The sequence below is a fragment of the Crassostrea angulata genome, chromosome 10 (genome assembly GCF_025612915.1).
Source record: "Crassostrea angulata isolate pt1a10 chromosome 10, ASM2561291v2, whole genome shotgun sequence".
Classification (NCBI taxonomy): domain Eukaryota; kingdom Metazoa; phylum Mollusca; class Bivalvia; order Ostreida; family Ostreidae; genus Magallana; species Magallana angulata.
In genome coordinates this window covers 27,620,922-27,639,959 of record NC_069120.1, presented here as the reverse complement: position 1 = coordinate 27,639,959, position 19,038 = coordinate 27,620,922, and the positions used below count along the sequence as shown (strand labels likewise).

Sequence of the window (19,038 nt, the reverse complement as noted above, 5' to 3'; positions counted from 1 at the left end):
GACCTTTTGTCCAAATTTACTGAATTACCAAGTATATACTTTTTATACGTCATGCTATCTTTCATAATCAACTTATTTTCTGCTGATTTGTACTCTGAAATTCTTTAAAGCAGTTAGAACTGTATTTTTTCCCAGAAATTTATTTTGCTCAAAAAGCATGCTATTATGCATGTAGCTCAACATTTATGACAAATAAAACTCAAACAAAGCCTAAACTTTATTACAAGATTTCCTTCGTATAATGGAAAATACAACAACAATTTTTGTACAGGTACAGGATGACAATGATGTAGATTTGCTTCAATTAGTTGATTAATAGCTTTTCCCACAAAAAAAGAAGATAAATAGAAATTTATGAACAACACCTTTAGGGCATTTAAGTAGTAAATTGCAATTTTATATCTAAAATTTAAGACATGACAATCACAGCTCATATTGCTTTAAACTTACAATCACAATCTCAATTTTTAACATAAAAAATATGGGCTACATGTATGTTTTTTCTTCTTTAGCATAACTCAAATTTCACACTTATACTGCATACAAAATATTTTTCATTGTTAAACTAACAACTTTTTAATTGACAATTAACACACACATAGCCTTTTTGTCTGGTATTTCCATCTCCTCCAAGTACTTCAAGTTTTTTGCCCATTACATAAAATAGCTAAAATGTTTGAAAAAATCAACTGCACGACCTAAAGATTAATAATTGTATTTGTTTGAAATACGCAACATGATTTTTGGTGATTTTTTTATCATTGAACTTTAAATCTGAAAAAAAAACCTGATCATCCCAATTTTCTGATTCTAAGAATTCTGTAAATCAACAGATTTTCTGCCAAAGGCCACACCAATATAATTTCTTGTTCGTCAGACATTCAGTAAAAAAGGGTATGAGCGGGCAAGTGATTAAAAAATAAAGTTATTATTTTTTGTAGCCAAAATTTTTAGGAGGTGCATAAATAAATTTTAGCTGACAGTTATATTTCTTCTACTTGTGTCTGATTTATAAATTAAAACTATTTAAAATATGAAAAAAATAGAGCGGAAATAGAACAGAAAACATCACAGAATTTCCTGGATGCAGGAAATTAATAATAATATTACTTGTAAAGTTTTATTTAAATAAGAGCATGCAGGGTCTGGCAAACAACAAATTATATTGGTGTGGCCCAAAGTAATACAATCTATTCATACCAGATTCCTATATTTTTTATAAGGGTGTGATGTTATTGTAACAACATAGTGTAACAATGTAACATTCTGTTTTTCTAAATACAATCACTACGTCACAGTGCTATCGTCCATTTGTAATCTTGCCGATTTCTATACCAGAGTAACCCAAATGACGTCAATAATCCTGTACCCTCAGATCTGCAGCTGCAGATATCAAACAGCATTAATCAACATTTGTCATGCCTCCTATAAAAAACTATAAATCAAAAACCAAAATGCATGTGCAATGCCCAAAGTTTCTATGAAACGTTATTTATTTATCACATGCATATATACATTTCATGATCATTGTCATGAAGTTAGAGTTAGATCGTAAAACTGACGTCACTGGCCTTATATGGATATCCATCCTCGAGATAATGTTATTAGGACTCGGTGACATGCCTCAGCTGATGTCAACATCTCTGTAAACAAGTCATCCAGATTTACGTGTTACTGCACTCACAGTAAATGACTGCTGCGTTCACAGTAAACTATGTCTCAGTACTAATGCTACAGGCAAAGATGTCCTCTTGAGGGAATAAAATTTTTAAAATCGTACATCTTTATTACATTTCTTTTACCTTTTACTCAAAACTCTTAACACAGCAAAATTTCTAGAAATGGTTGCATGCCAATTAGCCACCAGTACTTCATTTTAAACATGCCCCTCCCGCCACTGGTTTTATACTAATGATGATAAAATGAAATCCCACTGTTCCACTTCAACACAAAACTAATTCTAGTCTTTTAGCTTTTGAGCTGAGAGCAGAAATGAAGTCCAGAGATACAATTAAAGTATGGAAGAGGAGAGGATATCTCTAATTTAATATATCATTATAGCAGGGGATATTGCGCATCCAGCAATCAGATTTAGAAATGGAATGTAAATTAATCTTGGTGAAGATACTGTCTCCATCTTTTTTTCAGAGTATCAAGCTATTCTTTTTTGGTGTCATCAACCATAAATAAGTCTCCATGCGAAGATAATACAGTCTACTTTTTTCATAATATAAAACTTTTTTTGGGGGGGTGTCATCAACTCAATCTCGGCAAATATTTTGATGTGAATTCCCGGTTTCCCAGCACAGTCACGCCTTTTCAATTACAGACTGCAGACACAATGCATAGCCATCAGTGTAGGCAATAACAGAACAATGAGATGGCAGCAATAATGTAGCCATAATTGGACACTTTATTGTGAATACTACTTTCTTTTATGGTCATGATCAAAGAACACTACAGAAGTTGTAAATTGTCTGATAATTTAAGCAGCTTGGACACGCGTTTCACAATAAATATTTTTCGCTATTTAGTGGTTTTCATTTCAATGCAATTTTTCAATTCCCTCTTTCCCCTAATCAAATTACTTTCTTTCAAATAAAATTGAAAAAAAATATAAAAAAAAATTTTAAAAAAATTCTTAAAAGACGGCTTGATGGTCATGGCCATTTGTAGGCTGTATTTATCACTTTGAGCTCTGTGTATTTAATTTAAAAAATCTTCAAATTCAAATTTTAAATTGAAAATATTTTGAATTTTACTTAAATTTGAACGTAGATTTGATGGTCAATTTGTTAAGCATCGAGATCAAACTGCCTTAAGAACTTTCACTGTTTGATTCATTAAATAAACAAGAAAAAAAACACACCTTGAAACTGTAAAATACTCACGACTTTTGAGGCTGTTGAATACAATTCTGCTTCTTATTTTGAATGTTCATTAACATTGTGGTCACTGCCAACTCGGCCCTTTTCCATGCTTTCCACTTTTTGTACAACTTTTGCCACAGCAAACTCATGTTGAAACCTTTCAAGTCAGCCAGCTTTTTCAATTTGTTACGATCAAAATTCAAGAAATAGTTTGATAAATGAAGTTAAAAAGTCAGGTTGATATCCTTAAATAAAGTCCGGTGTTTCAATCCTGTTTCTTAAGAATGGGTTGATGCCATAGTCATGATACAATATTATGAACAGTTCATCGATGAGTATAGACAAACTTTAAGCCAGTCGTGTAATTATACAATTACGCACACCTCCACTGACAAATCAGAAACTGACTGTTCAGAGCTAAACTCTAGCATTTGTCTCCTTCAAGCTGCAATATCCAATAACTCTGCTACGATCTGATCTGGGCTTTTGATCGGCTTCAATGAATCCGTCAGAGTGGTGCTTGAGCTATTGATGAGCTTCGCCACTTTGGCGGACACCCTCTGTATCTATAGACACAGCATGCTACTCCCAAAGAAATACATACAATGGTAATATGACAGTTACCACATGACCAAGATTACGCATTTCCAGTCGTAAATCAACTTCTTATTAAGGAACTCCATTTAAGATTTTTGGCCAAATTGCAACTTATACCATGCAAATATGAGCTTTCTCTGGGATGATTTATACTTACATAACAAGTAGGAATTGTGGGCTATATATGGAACGAATCAAAACTGATACGGCATGGCTTCTTTGTGCTATTGTGGGACACATTAAGATATCCCAGCCAAGCTTAATATGTTTAATATGAACTGATTAAACTTATTTTTGGATCAATGAAAAACACTTCATCATATATCTCTTCTCACTAAGTATTGTTTCATCAACTTTATACTTAATTTTCATAATCAATCGCTCAGTAATAAGTTTGGCAACTTTGTTAGAGCCCAGATAGTGACTCCAGGCCAACATTACTCATCTCTTCAAAATATGATCAGACTAGTTTTCAAACAAAGCAGCATTGCACTTTTTCCTCCATCAATACTGTTATGCAATTTGAAAGTTTGCAATCTGAACAGGGTCTCTAATCAAGCTCTGAAGTTATGAGACAAAATCTTGACAAATTATGCTGTCTAGCTCAAAGTCAATAATTTGTTTTCTGATAATACTAATGCTTAAAAAAAAAAGCATCATTACTAATGCTTAAAAAAAAAGAAGCATCATTTATATGTCACCATTGGTTTCATTGGGTGTCGGTTTTATTAAGCTTTATTTAATTCCTTTGTATCTTTTTACTATGAATAAGAAGTTTGACACTGTGATCACAGATTAATACCCTAAGCATGGATGCTCATTGAACAAAATAAAACCCGAAAAAAAAATCATACTAATTCAACACATTAACTAAATCCTGTCTAAATTTATCAGTGAATTCAACAAATTCATGGAAATAAGCTTAGATATAAGCTTCTTTTACTGTACTTAGAATAGAAAACCACAGACATATGACTACCTTTAGATGTTGCATTTGTTAAAAAAAAGGAGAAAGACTTTAGTGAACACTAAAGTGCAAATGTACTAATCGAATGAAAATTGGTATTAAGGATTCTAGATGGATGTAATACCCATACTTTTGAATGCAGCACACAGACCTGATGATATGCAACCACACTTTGCATTATAAAGGCATTCATTAGCTGCTTTGATATATAAATGCAAGTAAATCCATTCAAATATGATATCACAGAGTACCTTAAAGTAAACTGGAAGGTGACCTAAATGCCAATGCAAGGATACATTCGAAGCAGCATTGAAGTAAGCTAAAAATGGTGTTGTACTTTTAGCAGATGTTCTTTAACGATGAGTAGTTAAGACTAAATGGAACAGAAACAAGAACTGTGAAGACATTTGAATTATTCAAAGGCAGGTGACATTACTGAACAGTCTACCATCCTAGGTCATTAATAAGATTAACATCAAAGAAGAAAAAAACATTCTAATGATCGAGAATTTCCATTGGGTTTTTCTTCTAACGTTCCATTTGCTATAGTGACAGTCTTCTTGAAAACATTTAAAACAATGATGTCACCCAAAAAAAGAAAACCCAAAGGAAGATCTACAGTAAGATGTGGCCCTGAGATCCAACCAATGACCATCCAGTCCCAATATCCAAGTGGGCGCTACTGTCTCATGTTACCTTCATCAGCCGGAAGGTTTCAACCAGATGAGGCTTGGTTGTATGGATCTTCATCTGGAGGTGTCATTCGATACAGTGACACTGCTTGGTGACCACAACCATTATTGAATTACAAAGTCATTACATGATTCAGCCAAACATCGGTGCCAAATTTGCAAGTCTGCGTGCAACAACTTTACTAGAGTTCACAAAAATGTTTGCTTTGCAAAGGCATTATAATGCATACTAAATAAATCATTAAATTGATGGCATTTGCACTTTGAGCCGTTAGAGAAGTAAACATTATTTTTTCATAAGTCTCCAAGTACTGCTTAATACACCATTACGAATTAACCATTGTAATATATTTTACAAACTTAATCAAAGCATGGTATAAAACAGGTCAATTTAATTAAACATACCAGGAACTCATTGCAGACGATGAAGAGGGATTGAAAAAGTATCCCCAGTGTTCATACAGTCTTAGCCTAGTTAGCTAATGGTCTGATATATGCCAGTATTATGATTTGCTACTCTCCAGACAGCAAAATAAAAACAGTGCATGGTCATGCAAAGCAGAAGTCTAAAAGTCTCTGGGCCAGATTTTTCCCTAGAGACTTTGGAGTTACAACCTTGCATGTGTTCAAAAATCATGGGATCATAGAATCTATTCTAAATATTTCACAATACTCAATGTGTCTAGCCATTTGCAATTATGATTTCTAGATTCTGAAACTCAAAGGATTTTTTAAATGTATTTTTGAATTCTCAAGATGCAGATTTGGATGGCTCATCGTTTGATGGGTTTCTGGGGTTGTCTGAAAACACCTTCATTAGGTGGTCTTAGTCACTGTTAATTGTTGGTGCCCCTTAATTTCAATTTCAGTTTTTTCACAATGAATTAACAACATAGATACTTAATACTGGTTTAATATATAAATTAAAATATCTGTAATTTATCTTCAGAATGAAATTTTTTAAGCATTGAAAATGGTGTTTAGGCCAATTATAAAAGATTTTGATATATGACTTCAGCCTTCAATAACTCTGACCTTGAACTTTTATTGACCGGTGTTTCCATCTGGTATTGTTCAAAAAGTTATATGACAAACAATACAAAGCTTAAAGTAGAAACCAATGGACTCAAACATGTTTTCCTTGGTTTGTTTGTTTTATAAACATTAAGGGCAGTAAAGTCTAATGACACTTTGTTACAAGTACAAAAATGATGAAAAATTTCTTAAAAATAAGAAATGTAATTTAAATTAAATTTCTGAATTAGACGATACTGCACCTTATCCCCTGTGTCTCTCTTCTTTCTACATATACCATCAGTTCAGTGTGGATCAATTTTAAGGTGGTCTAATGATGCATATATAAAGACATGCTATTGGTTTAAAAGACAAACAGCAGCTACATAGCTTTTAGCTGGCCATGGATTGCATATACTGCATTTCTCAATAACTTTATTGCTCATAAACCTCTGCAGCATTTCTTTGTTGAAAAATAAATTTGCACCAGGCAGGAGCATAAGCAAGTGTGGGGCAAAAATTACTGAAAAAATGTTAAGATTAAACAAATTAACAGAAACATTGCAGCTATTTTGGTAAACAATATCATACAAGTGGAGATGAACTGATATCACCCCTCCCCACTGATTTTTCGTAGGTTTTCCGAGCTTCCTTGGGGACATAAGTTTTAATCAAAGCTGTCATTTATGATTGGGATCTGAAGCGCTTAAATGCAACTTGCATGTTTGAAGCGATTTGAAGAGACAGAGTGCAGGCCCCCTGATGTAGACCACAAGCCAGCCCATGAACCCGAGCCGAGGAAACTTCCAGCCATCTGTAAGGGAGGGCTGTCTTTTTCAACAATTCCAAAATAAACACAATGTTTAAGAACATAAGAATGCAATTACCTCATTGCACTGTCAACTAACTGCCAAAACAATAAATACCTCTTTTTCATGCAAAAGAAGTTGCACTTATCACTTGAAGGTTTCTCTGCTCTTCAAAGTTACCCCCCACATAGTGTTTATTACAACATCACCCCTCCTCCTTTTTTCCCTGCATTTTTCAATTTTGACCGTTCATAAGATGCATGACCATCAATCTGGGATGTTCAACGAATTTCTTTTTGCACCAATACACCACTTATTTTTCCCATGGTAAAAGATATGGAAGCCAGATTAACATTTGAATTTCAATCTGTCACCTAGAACACTTCTGATATTTGTTTTTAACCTTGTGAAACAATAGGATTTGGCTTGAGGCATTGAATAATATGGACCATTCACCAACAAAGCAGGGACCAAGTTTATACCACTTGAAGGTAAAGTTAGTTCAAAGACCACAACTTCTGCAGCGTTTGGTTTAAAAACAGGATACACATTATTATGGCAAAAATGTTCATCATCAAAGACCACTGAAATGAAGTGAAGTAGAAACTTGAATGGTTTCTCTTTTTGAGATTGATTGCATTGCAAATATAGAACCCATGAGTAAACTTTGCCTGAACTCTTGCAGGAAGATTCATTCATCTTGGAAAATAAAGTCCTCACAGCTACGAGCTGAATCTTGATTGGATCAGAAAATTGGTTTCTGGCCCAAGGATATTAAGCAATACTAATTACATAAGGCTATCATTAAAGCAGTTGGCCACAAGACTAGTGTCACAGGTGCTCTTTTTGCAATACCCTATACTTCTCTAATTGGGAAGCTCTGATGTGCAAAGATTTTATAATTCAGCTATGGATTTTTTCCCTATCCTCATTAAAGATACACCTCCCTTCAGCAATATCTCTCTTTTTTTATTTTTTGGTAAGAACATGCTTCCAGTTTGCTTTAACTAAACAGAACACAAATTACATTTGATCACAGAAAATGAATGCAAAATGAGAATAAAAGTTCTATTCCTGCAACTTAATGGTACAAAATCCACACTTCATGATTGGTTGAAGTCAAAAGTAATTGCGATGATATGCTTAGTTTTCCTTGTTTTTTTTTTCCTACACACAGTTCAAAATAATTCTTTAAAATCAATGTCTAAAAACTTTAAGCATTACATTTTTGAATATATATGTATTTTAGACCAATAAGGACCAAAATAACCTGCTTGTGGATTTATCAACTGGTGTTGTCTCAATAGAAAAAAAAACGCTTGAATAAAAAGGAACCGATAATGGTCTACTCCTTCAGAGAAAATGTTCCCTTATTTGTTTCTTTGATTTCTTTGGTGCCATCTTCTAATGAAGACAAAACTGGGACTTCAGAGACAAAAAACAACCACACTACATCAGACTGACATTCTTCCATAAATTGCAAAACACTGTATCTCACTTCTTCTGAGTAAATAAACCCAAAGGCTTATGTAATCTCTTTGGAAAGCAAATTTTTGAATTAATGAAGACAAAAAAGGAGCTTTGTTCATTATAAATTAAACTGCTGATTTCAAACATCAAACCATGCGTAAGCAAAAGCAACTTCACAACATTCTAATTGCAATATAGGTAGTTATCAAATTTCCACTATAAATCTATGCTTCTCTGGTAACTAGCTGATTTATTGGGATATGTAAAACTACGCATTTGATAAATGCGTAAGTTGAGCAAATGTAAGTTATGAATATACATGTGACATTGCCCCCCCCCCCCCCCACCCCCTTTTCAGAAAAGTCACCAAGATTGAAATTATTGATCAAAGGAGAAGAGGGATTGACCCAAAAAATTCTTTCATTCATCTATTACTTGTACAGAACAGAGTGGATTTCTAATGTCAAAATTGGACTTTATTCTGTTATTGGGAAATGCTGCTGCAAACAAAACAGGAGCTTCTCCAATATACAGTTACAAAAAGTCTGCTTATTATAAACATATCATGAAGAATTGAAGAACACATTGGATGGGTTGGTTTTTTTTTGGTCTTACTAAATTTGTTGAACAATTATCAAAGAATTTTTTTATCTAACAGTACGTCATAGTGAATCAAAGAGATAAACTATAATGATGCTAAAATTGCTATAATGTGAACCAAGCTTACAAACTGTACCTTGGTTCTCTTTCTACCATTCAGTAAAATACCAAGTGCACAATTAAGAAAGTCCTGTGTGCTAATTAACAGTAATGGAATATCATGATACCAACTTTAAAAATCAATAGAGATCTTCCTCATTTCAGAGAATTACTTGTCTTAGATATGATGAGGAACAGCAATTGTAGCGATGATAATGATTTCTTCCTGGCTTCTCCAATCATAAAAGGTGATTCCCTACAAATTTGTCAGAGGGTTCTATGATCTGTAAATTATCACTTATCTGCTCATAACAGAGAGGATTGCTTTGTCAAATTAACTGCCCTGATGGTCATGAAAGGCCCGGATGACAAACAAGTTGTCTCTGTTATCAATTTGGAGACATGCTATTCTCTTTAACACTGAACATATATGGTCAGTCAATAATATTAAATCAACATGCAAATATTAAAATGCATCAAAATGGCTATCAAAACCTATGTAAATTTGGTTCAATGTTGATATCTCTTTCCTTTGTGTATAACGAGGGATCAATCAAATTCTAGCATAGGATCAGTCTTAATAAAGCCCTTTGTATCAAAGTTTACGTTTTCAAGACTGCTATCTGGAGTACAGTAGCCTGGTATTGCTTGATTTGTTATACTTTCATGTTAAATACTGAAATCTGATTGGTTAAGACTCAGTTAATAATATTTACTATTACCCTCAGCGTTAGCAACGCACTTGGCAATGGGTAACATTAAAAAATGTTACATGTGCGAAAATTATGCGCGTACGGTTCGCTGTAGAATTCACATTATTCCTATATAAAAGCAGTAAAATTTTCTTAAAAATTTTAAAAAAGACATTCAGTATAACAAAATAAATAGTGCCTGTTTGGGTGGATAACAGTTGAAATTGACACCCCTCGAAAACCATTGTCAACCTCCGCTTCGCGTCGGTTGACAATGGTTTTCTCGGGGTGTCAATTTCAACTGTTACCCTCCCAAACAGGCACTATTTATATAATGTCTGCATCGTTTTCAAGATATCTTGAATGACACTACTGCTATGAAAATTTCTAGGTGACAGTATTGCAATGGCAATGTCCAAAGTAACAGTACTGCTATGGAGATGAATAGGGCCAAAATGCTGCTTTGGGATGTCTAAGGTGACAGTACATGTATTACTAAGGAGATGTATAGGGCCAAAATGTTGCTTTGGGATGTCTAAGGTACGAGTATTGCTATGGGGAATGTATAGGTCCAAAGTGTTGTTTTGGGATGTCTAAGGTGACCGTATTGCTAAGGAGATGTATAGGGTCAAAATGTTGCTTTGGGATGTCTAAGGTGACCGTATTGCTAAGGAGATGTGTAGGGTCAAAATGTTGCTTTGGGGTGTCAAAGGTGACGGTATTGCTAAGGAGATATATAGGGCCAATTATTGTTGCTTTGGTAAGGTCTAAGGATGCCAAAGGTGCCAGTATTACTATGGGAAAGTATAGGGCAAAAATGTTGCTTTTGGGATGTCAAAGGTGCCAGTATTGCTATGGGGAATTTATAGGGCCAATTATTGTTGCTTTGGTAAGGTCTAAGGTGCCTGTATTGCTATGGGAAAGTATAGGGCAAAAATGTTGCTTTGGTGATGTCTAAGGTGCCAGTATTGTTATGGAGATACATGTATCTTATGTGACATTCTTGATATACATATATGTCTTTGGTGAAAATGCTGCTTTAGAAATATCTTGAGTTACAGTTTTGCAATAGATATGTATTGGCTGACAGAATTGTTATGAAGACAATATTGTTATTGGGTTCTCTATGGAAAAAATACTGCTATGGTTGATGATTTGGGTGAAAGTTTTGCTGTGAGGTTGTCTTAAATCAATATCACTATGGAGATGGCTTAGTTTACAGTATTGCTATGGAGATGGCCTGTGTTACAGTATTGCTATAGAGATGCCTTTGGTGACATTTTTGCTACAGATACATGTATGTATAACAGCTTGAAGACAACTTGGTGAGAAGTTTGGCATTTTACTCTGAGGCAAAAATGTTTATTTCTTACCTTGTCAGGGAATGATAGACTTCTGGGTTTACACTAATTGTCCTCTCTAATGGAGGTCGTTGAGGCTGAAGGTCATATGAAATGAAGTCCTCAAAGCAGTAGAGTTCAGGCTCTGCCTCCTCCCCTTCCTCACACCTTAAAAAAAATCCATTGAAGTGGATGTTACATCACCGCAGAAGCAATTACTAATGTCAGAGAAACAAGATTTTGTTCATATTGTCATGAGTCACATAAGATAATTTAATTAATGAAACTCCAAGAGATCATAGCTGTTCTTGGTGATAGAAAAAAATGACTTGCATAAATAAACTGTAATAATTAAAAAAGCATGACTCTAAACAACATCAAAATTTACTTCATTTAACCATGTCTTAGGTTATACAAAACAAATGAAAAATAATATAGACATCGAATCCGATACAATGATTGTAAAAATAAATCAACAAAATATCCAAGAGTCAATGCTCACTAGTAATACCCTTACTAATGTGATTATACAAGATAAGCAAAGTCAACTTTTAACAGGAAGTTGCATCCAAATGGTACAAAAATAGATCCTAACGTATGGGACGCCTTACCAAATAGTGTATTAAAATTTCAAGCATCTGCAATGAATACATGTAGTTGCTGAGAAATCTTTGACAAAAATTTGTTTAAAAATTTAGGCTAAAAATAAACGATGGCGTCACTTAACAGGAAGTTTATGTCCAATTATGAAAATAGATCCTAACGCATGGCATGCCTAAACAAATAATATGTTAAAATTTCCAGCATCTAGCTGCAATGAATAGTTGCTGAGAAATCTTTGACGAAATTTGTTTGAAAATTTGGACTAAAAATAAACAAAGTCGTTATTTAATAGGAAGTTGACATCTGATTGGTCCAAAAATATATCCGAAATATATGGCATGCTTAAATAAATAGTGTGTAAACATTTCAAGCATCTGCGATAAATAGTTGCTAAGAAATCTTTGACGAAAATTTGTTTGAAAATTTAGGCAAGACATAAATAAAGTCATTATTTAATAGGAAGTTGACATCTGATTGGTCCAAAAATATATCCGAAATATATGGCATGCTTTAACAAATAGTGTGTTAACATTTCTAGCATCTGCAATAAATAGTTGCTAAGAAATCTTTGACGAAATTTGTTTGAAAATTTAGGCAAGAAATGAATAAAGTCTTCATTTAACAGGAAGTTGACGTTTAATTGGTGCAAAAATACATCCCAACATATGGCATGCCTAAGCAAAGAGTGTGTTAAAATTTCCAGCATCTGCGATGAATAGTTGCTAAGAAAAATGCGGCAAATTTTTTTGTTATGGACAGAAGGACAGACAGACACACACACACAAGGGTAAAACAGTATACCCCCTTCGGAGCGGGGGTATAATTAAGAAGATAGTCTTGATTTCTTCAGCACAAAATCAACATGATGCCTTTTTAGAAGGTTCGGGCTGTAGAATATCACAACCAATCCCTGTTCTAGGGACAAGGAGGAATAAATTATAGATTCCTCATTATAAGGGATTGAACATCATGCAAGATCTGTGCAATAAGAAACGCTTTCACCAAAAGCTAGTTAATAACATTTTTTTTATTCAAAGAAAAGCCGGAACCATTAATCTTGGAATATAAGAAATGATGAAAATAATCCTATTAAATCTTCATATATAAGATGCTGACATAAAACCTTTTCTATGTATCAAAATATGTTCATTATGTTTTTCAAAAATAGGAACTGGTTCAACATCAAGCCAAAGCTAGGCCCTTTGGCTATACTCTTGCTCAGTAGTATAAGCTCTAAAAAGACACCTAATTAAGAAGCTTGGCAACAGCATGGTGAAAGTCATTCCAATTTTTTTTTCTCATCAGTGTTAGAAGCTGATAGTCCATAACTAGAAATTTCTAAACAAAGAAACTTCCTTGGGGGAACTTTGGTAATGTTGTCAGCAGTTAATCATGTTTTTCATCTCTTTGTGAGACAATAAATAAATGTGCATATATACAGCTTTACTAACTTCAAGGTATTTCAAGAACATGTATATTTTGCACAGTACCCATTTTAGGCTGGTTGATGTTAATTCTTACTTTAAAGCTGACATTATTTCATAAAGGGATTTGGTCACCATATTGTTTTTTATTGCTTTAACTGCTACTTGGGTATAAAGCCTGGAAAAGTTTTGGTCAACTGAAAATGAAAATTTTCAAACAAGTTATTTTTTATTAATTAACAGTATGAAAATATATTTTGAGTTTAAATTAGTGAACTATCTGTCTTGTGTATTATAAAAACAATTCCAGTGAGCAATCAATAAAAATCCATAAGTCTTCTTAAATATTATGTATCTCTACAGATGGCATTTCTTTTAGTTACAAAAAGTAAACCAAACTTGAAGGATAATTTTGGGGAAAAAAGATTTGTTTATTTTTTAAAGCAATATGAGCTGCAATTTTTATGTTGAAATTTTTTTTTTTTTTTTACGAAAATGTTATTTTCTTCTAAGATTACAAAAAATATAATGGTTTTTGAATTTCTGTTAGCCATATTTTTGTGGAAAAGGTCGTTAAAAAGCTTTAATTGGAGCAAAATTGACTTTTTGTCGTCCTGTACAAAAATTGATCTGCTATATATTCCTTAGAAGAGAAATCTTTTCTCCGACAAAAATTGATTATTATTTATTTTTTTTTTTTACATATCTTGTCTATCATAAAAGTTTACGTTACATGTAGACTATTCATAATAGCAGGTTTTTGAAGCAAAATAAAATTCTAAAAAATACAGCCCATATTGCTTTAATTAAACACAAATATTTTTCTTATAAGCCTTAAAAACATGTGGGTGACATTAAACAAAGAAATAACTTTGAACTGCCTTACAGTGTTAAATTAGACCTCAACAGTCAACATACAATGAATTCTGAAATAATTCTTCAATAAAAAGAAGCATTGTACAAATAAGATATTTTTCACCATATTAACCAATTTAGTTTGCCATACTGTATGGTTAGTAAGAACAAATGTACCACTCTGGTAAAAAAAAAAAATTCTACAAAACCATCAAATTTATCCCTCAGAGAGCAGTGTTCATAAACTCATCTATGTGAAGGTTGTTCATTCTCATTTAGTGTCTATATATGTTTGATGTCATGTTGTTTCTATAAACATAGTATTTTGTGCTGGATAGAACCAATAATTAGAGAAAGTATGACACTGCAGGCCTTCATTACTAAACACATGAAAAAAATACTTATAAAATGCTTTTAAACACGGAGTCTGCTTGAACTTAATGTTCAAATTTTACCAAGTGCATCTGTTTTTATCATGGAATTTTCATATATAGCTAACATTCTACAGTCCATCTTAAAGTATTATGTAGAATTAGCTACATGTAATAATAAATTATACATATACCACTTTTTAAATTTGAATTTTTAAATTTTTATTTATATCTTGAAAATTACCTGTTAAGTGATAAATCTTTTGAAAAAAACATTTATAAGATTTAGAAGACTGCATAGTACAGAAAAAAATTGATTTTTAATTCTATAGGTTCATTGTTTCCTCACATAAGAAGCTTATACACTGAGCTATGAGGGTTGTACAACCTTTAATATATTAACCAGTTCCATGCAGTGTCAAGTATCAAAGACATCACCCAAGAGTAGTTCAAGCAGTCTACTTAGCTATAAGATATTTAAAGTTCTCTCCCTTCAAATCAATACTACCTTGCAAAGCGTACAGATTTTGTAGTTCTTTTTCTCCTTTTGCTGTAAAAAGTTATCTTTCTTACAATGACTGTGAGTAACAATCACTAGAAAACATTATTTTCAAATCTCTTCAATATATGGGCATTTTCTATTAATAAATGTTTATTTTCTCAGTTTTTTTTCTTTTTTAAGTGGGAAGGGGTATGTTATATATACATTACCTGGTAAGTTTATTTTCATACTGTATACACAAGATGGGGTAAATAATGATGGACTAGACCAGAATTTGAACCACCCCCTTCCCCCCTTTGAATCTCTTGTCACATGCTTTAGCAACTGAGCTACCTGGTGCTTGCAATAGAAATGGTCTTGCAGTCACATTTCTTCCCCTTTAATGATCTTTATCCTCCAAAATCAACATCCCTGGTTTTTCACCCTGGTAGGAGTTAACCTGTCGGTTCCAGGGGTTGGCAAGTGAACCAAATGTAACAGGGTAAAAAAAAATGATGGACTAGACCAGGATTCGAACCCAGGTCCTTAATCTCTTGTCAGTTGTCTACCAAACTGAGCTATCTCAGGTCTGACTGTCATCCAATTATACATGATCATTTCAGTTATCTTCAAACCTCATCTTGGAATGGTACATTCCAGGAATTTATTATAAATTTCAATGTACTTACTCATTGCTCTCTGGCAGCTCGCTTTCTATATCATAGTTTTCCAGCGTGGTGGCATCAGGGGACTGGCTCTGCAGTAGGGTAGGGGGCATGGTCAGTGTCAGAAGGGAGGTGGTGTGACTACTTGCCCTGCTACAGGCTGCAGACATGGTCTATCCATCTAGTGATGCTAAAGTCTGCAATGAGAATACCAGTGATGTTGAAGTCTTTAATATTAATTCTATAGTGCTGCTGCTGAGGTCTGCAATAAGAATTTTACTGACACTTATAATATTAAAGTCTGGTTACAAAGAATTTTAGTGATGCTGAAAAAAACCCATAAATAAGTCAACACAAATCATATCTTGGATGCCCAAGTTTGCATGAAGAATTTTTCATTGGAAAATAATAATGATGTCTGTAATAAGTACATGTACTTTAGTGAAGTTGAAGTTTGCAGCAAGAATTTTAGTGATGATGAAGTTTTAGTACTGCTTAAGTCTGCAATTAGAATTTTAGATGCTTAAGTCTGGAATAAGTATTTTCCGGATGCTGACAGAGCACAAATAATACTATATATGCTGAAGTCTGCAAGAATATTCTTAGCGATGCTTTGGTAATCTATTTGAAATCAAGGGATGATCAAGTCTGCCCTAGGGATTCATTAGCTTAATACTGGAGTCGTCTTAGCCAGACAACAGAAAACAGCTGATGCAAAGATCTAGCAGTAATTTGGAGAGAAAAAACTAATGTCTATCAGCTTAATATGGCAGTCAAAAGATTTTAAGAGGAATAATCAAACAGATTTCCCAGAAATGAACTCCTAAAAATCAAACTTAATAAAGGCCAAAGATGGAGCTTAGATGGACAGGTAATATCAAATCATAAGCAAAGGTAATTACAAAACATGTTTTTAAAACAGAGTCAGATAACATTATTAGTCTCATAATCTGGAAAGAGAAAATTAATAACCCAAAATCAATTTCTTTTCAACTTGTGGCTGCATGCACTCAAGATATTGGTGTTTCATATTCCCACTATTGATTTCTCTAAAGATACCTGTCCCTTTATACATGTTTAACATCTGAAGAGTGAAGGTAGTTACTCATATGAATTATTAAATAATACTGTACATAATGGGGAAAAAATAAAACCCATTTCTTCAATAAAAATTGCAGCAAATAATAACAATTTACCTTAAATACCGGATATACATAGTTTAAAATTTTCTCCTATGAAAAAAAAAACCCCATTCCATCCCAAAAGTGAGAGTGTCAAACGATTTCAGTACTAATACAGTCCAACACTGCACCAAGCTGTTACACCTAATACTACAAGTTAACCCTGAAGGGTGACACAGTCCCAGTTAATACATACAGAATCATAAAGACATTTATCTCCAACATATGTAGGCCCTGCCCATCACTATCAACAACCTCACCAGCCTGATAGGGCCAAGAAAAAATTTAATCAAGTGACACGGACAGATAAATTTCGGCATAAATTTTTAATATATTTCCCAGCAAATTTATCTCTTTTATATGTAAGACTTTATTCACAGAATGTAGAGCAATCCTATTAATGTTTAAAAATCATAAAGCCCACAGCCTTCTTGACAGACTGACTTATTGCATAAAATGTAATCCTTCAATTAAAACTTGTAGAAAAGTTATTTGTATTAATTTTGCATGGCAAATTCTATAATAAGGCTGATAATATGAACATTTATTTCAATAATTATTAACATGAAATACATAAATATGCCCCTACCCCTCTATTTCTTTTAATTGTTGCAGTGTTTGAATGTAATGTCACAGAAATTCATATTTTTACCCAACTGTGATACATGTAAAACTAAACTGATGTTTGTACACAATAATTTTTTCATTAAAGATATTTCATCTGCAGTGCTCAAAGCAGTGAACTGAAACAATAATTCAAAATCACATCAATATCTATGATACTGGGGTAAATAGATATGGGGGGGGGGGGCAAAACTGCATAACTTTTTTTAAATCTACTTCTTTTAACAGATAAGTGGTATTCTTTTCTTTCTTTTCATTTAACCTTCTTATTCCTTGACCAAGGACAGACACATGATTTCTCTCACTTCATGAGGAAAAAATAAATGAAAAATTAATGGAGCTTTCAAAAGACACCTGCCATAATCCAACTGTTACATCAGAAATAAGACCTGCCCAATGTAAACATTTAGCTCATAATTTCCATTAAGTCAACGAGTGAGCTCAAATTACGCTTACTATTTTTTGGAGACAGGAGTTTTAAAGAGAGGTTACCGCAGAGTTCAAGACATGGATTAGCTTAATGCTAAATAAGCAGGTATTTAAGACATAATTGAGAGATTACTGATTTTCAGTCCTTGCAACATCAAATTAACTTACAGAACAATCTATCTGACTTTTTAAATGCCTATACTAATCCATTAAAATATTTAGAGTTCAACCTATGAAAGGGAAAATGGTCTGTAGACATTGTTACATTGTAGATTATTTACTATTAATCAGGTGTATAACTATTTACATGGTCTCATACCATTCTACAATATCTTCTTTACAATACTGGCATTTATCATTTTCACACACTATATAATTTAAACAAATAGAAATTGCATTCATTCATATACAATTCTTTTTAATTTTCTTTGTTCTATATCATGCTTCCTTTCATAAGACAAGATTTTCAAAAAAATTCATTTCAAATGAAATTAATTCATTGGCATACATTTTTGAATTGATATCTCCACTCTAATTCCAAAGATTTTAACAACTAGTTTCAGAGATCTTTTTAATCTTTAGATTGCAACACTTTTTAAAGAAATATTTAATAAGATATGAAAGTTATCTATTATTGAGTTTATTAACAACATCCTTAATTAATACTCAAAATCTCATCTTCTGCAACTACAGTACAAGGTTAGCATTTTATAAAGCTAAGAAAGTCTGCCAGCGGAATATTAATTCTAGGTCAAATGTGAATACACAATCTATCAAAAAACAAGTTATATAGTTTCCAAAACAATAATAATATGCAAGTGTATGTTTTGCACTCTTATTTTTATGACTATATGCACTTGTGCAGAAACAAGCTTGCAGCAGTGTACCTGTATATACAATGTATGACTGCAAATCTACTTACTACTTAAAATTGTAACTTTGCAGATATTGCTCTCTGAATTTCATGGTCCTGCCACAAACCACTGCCGATATATTTTCTCTCCAATCTCACTAAGAGAATCGGGAAGATATACAGTAAATCACGGTTATAATGAACACACTTATATTGAATTAACCATTACTGCAAAGTAATTTTCATTCCCCATGACATTATATAAATAGTGCCTGTTTGGGAGGGTAACTGTTGAAATTGACACCCCCAGAAAACCATTGTCAACCCACGCCAAGCGGAGGTTGACAATGGTTTTTGAGGGGTGTCAATTTCAACAGTTACCCTCCCAAACAGGCACTACTT

At 33.1% G+C, this 19,038-nt stretch overlaps 1 protein-coding gene across 7 annotated transcripts in view; it reads right to left on the bottom strand.

Moving 5' to 3' along the window:
- The window catches only part of LOC128167614 (ankyrin repeat and fibronectin type-III domain-containing protein 1-like), an 87,543-nt gene that overhangs the window by 40,167 nt on the left and 28,338 nt on the right, over nucleotides 1–19,038 (bottom strand). For 5 of the 7 annotated variants that reach the window (XM_052833424.1, XM_052833426.1, XM_052833427.1 and 2 more), the window contains 3 exons: nucleotides 15,574–15,746; nucleotides 14,912–14,953; nucleotides 11,184–11,318 (listed from right to left, as the gene is read on the bottom strand). In XM_052833424.1, the coding sequence (XP_052689384.1) occupies nucleotides 11,184–11,318; nucleotides 14,912–14,953; nucleotides 15,574–15,719 (323 nt within the window). In that variant the 5' untranslated portion in view covers nucleotides 15,720–15,746. Of the gene's footprint in view, nucleotides 1–2,891; nucleotides 3,092–11,183; nucleotides 11,319–14,911; nucleotides 14,954–15,573; nucleotides 15,747–19,038 lie in introns of those variants that run through there. The other 2 variants (XM_052833430.1, XM_052833431.1) reach the window with 2 other exon arrangements.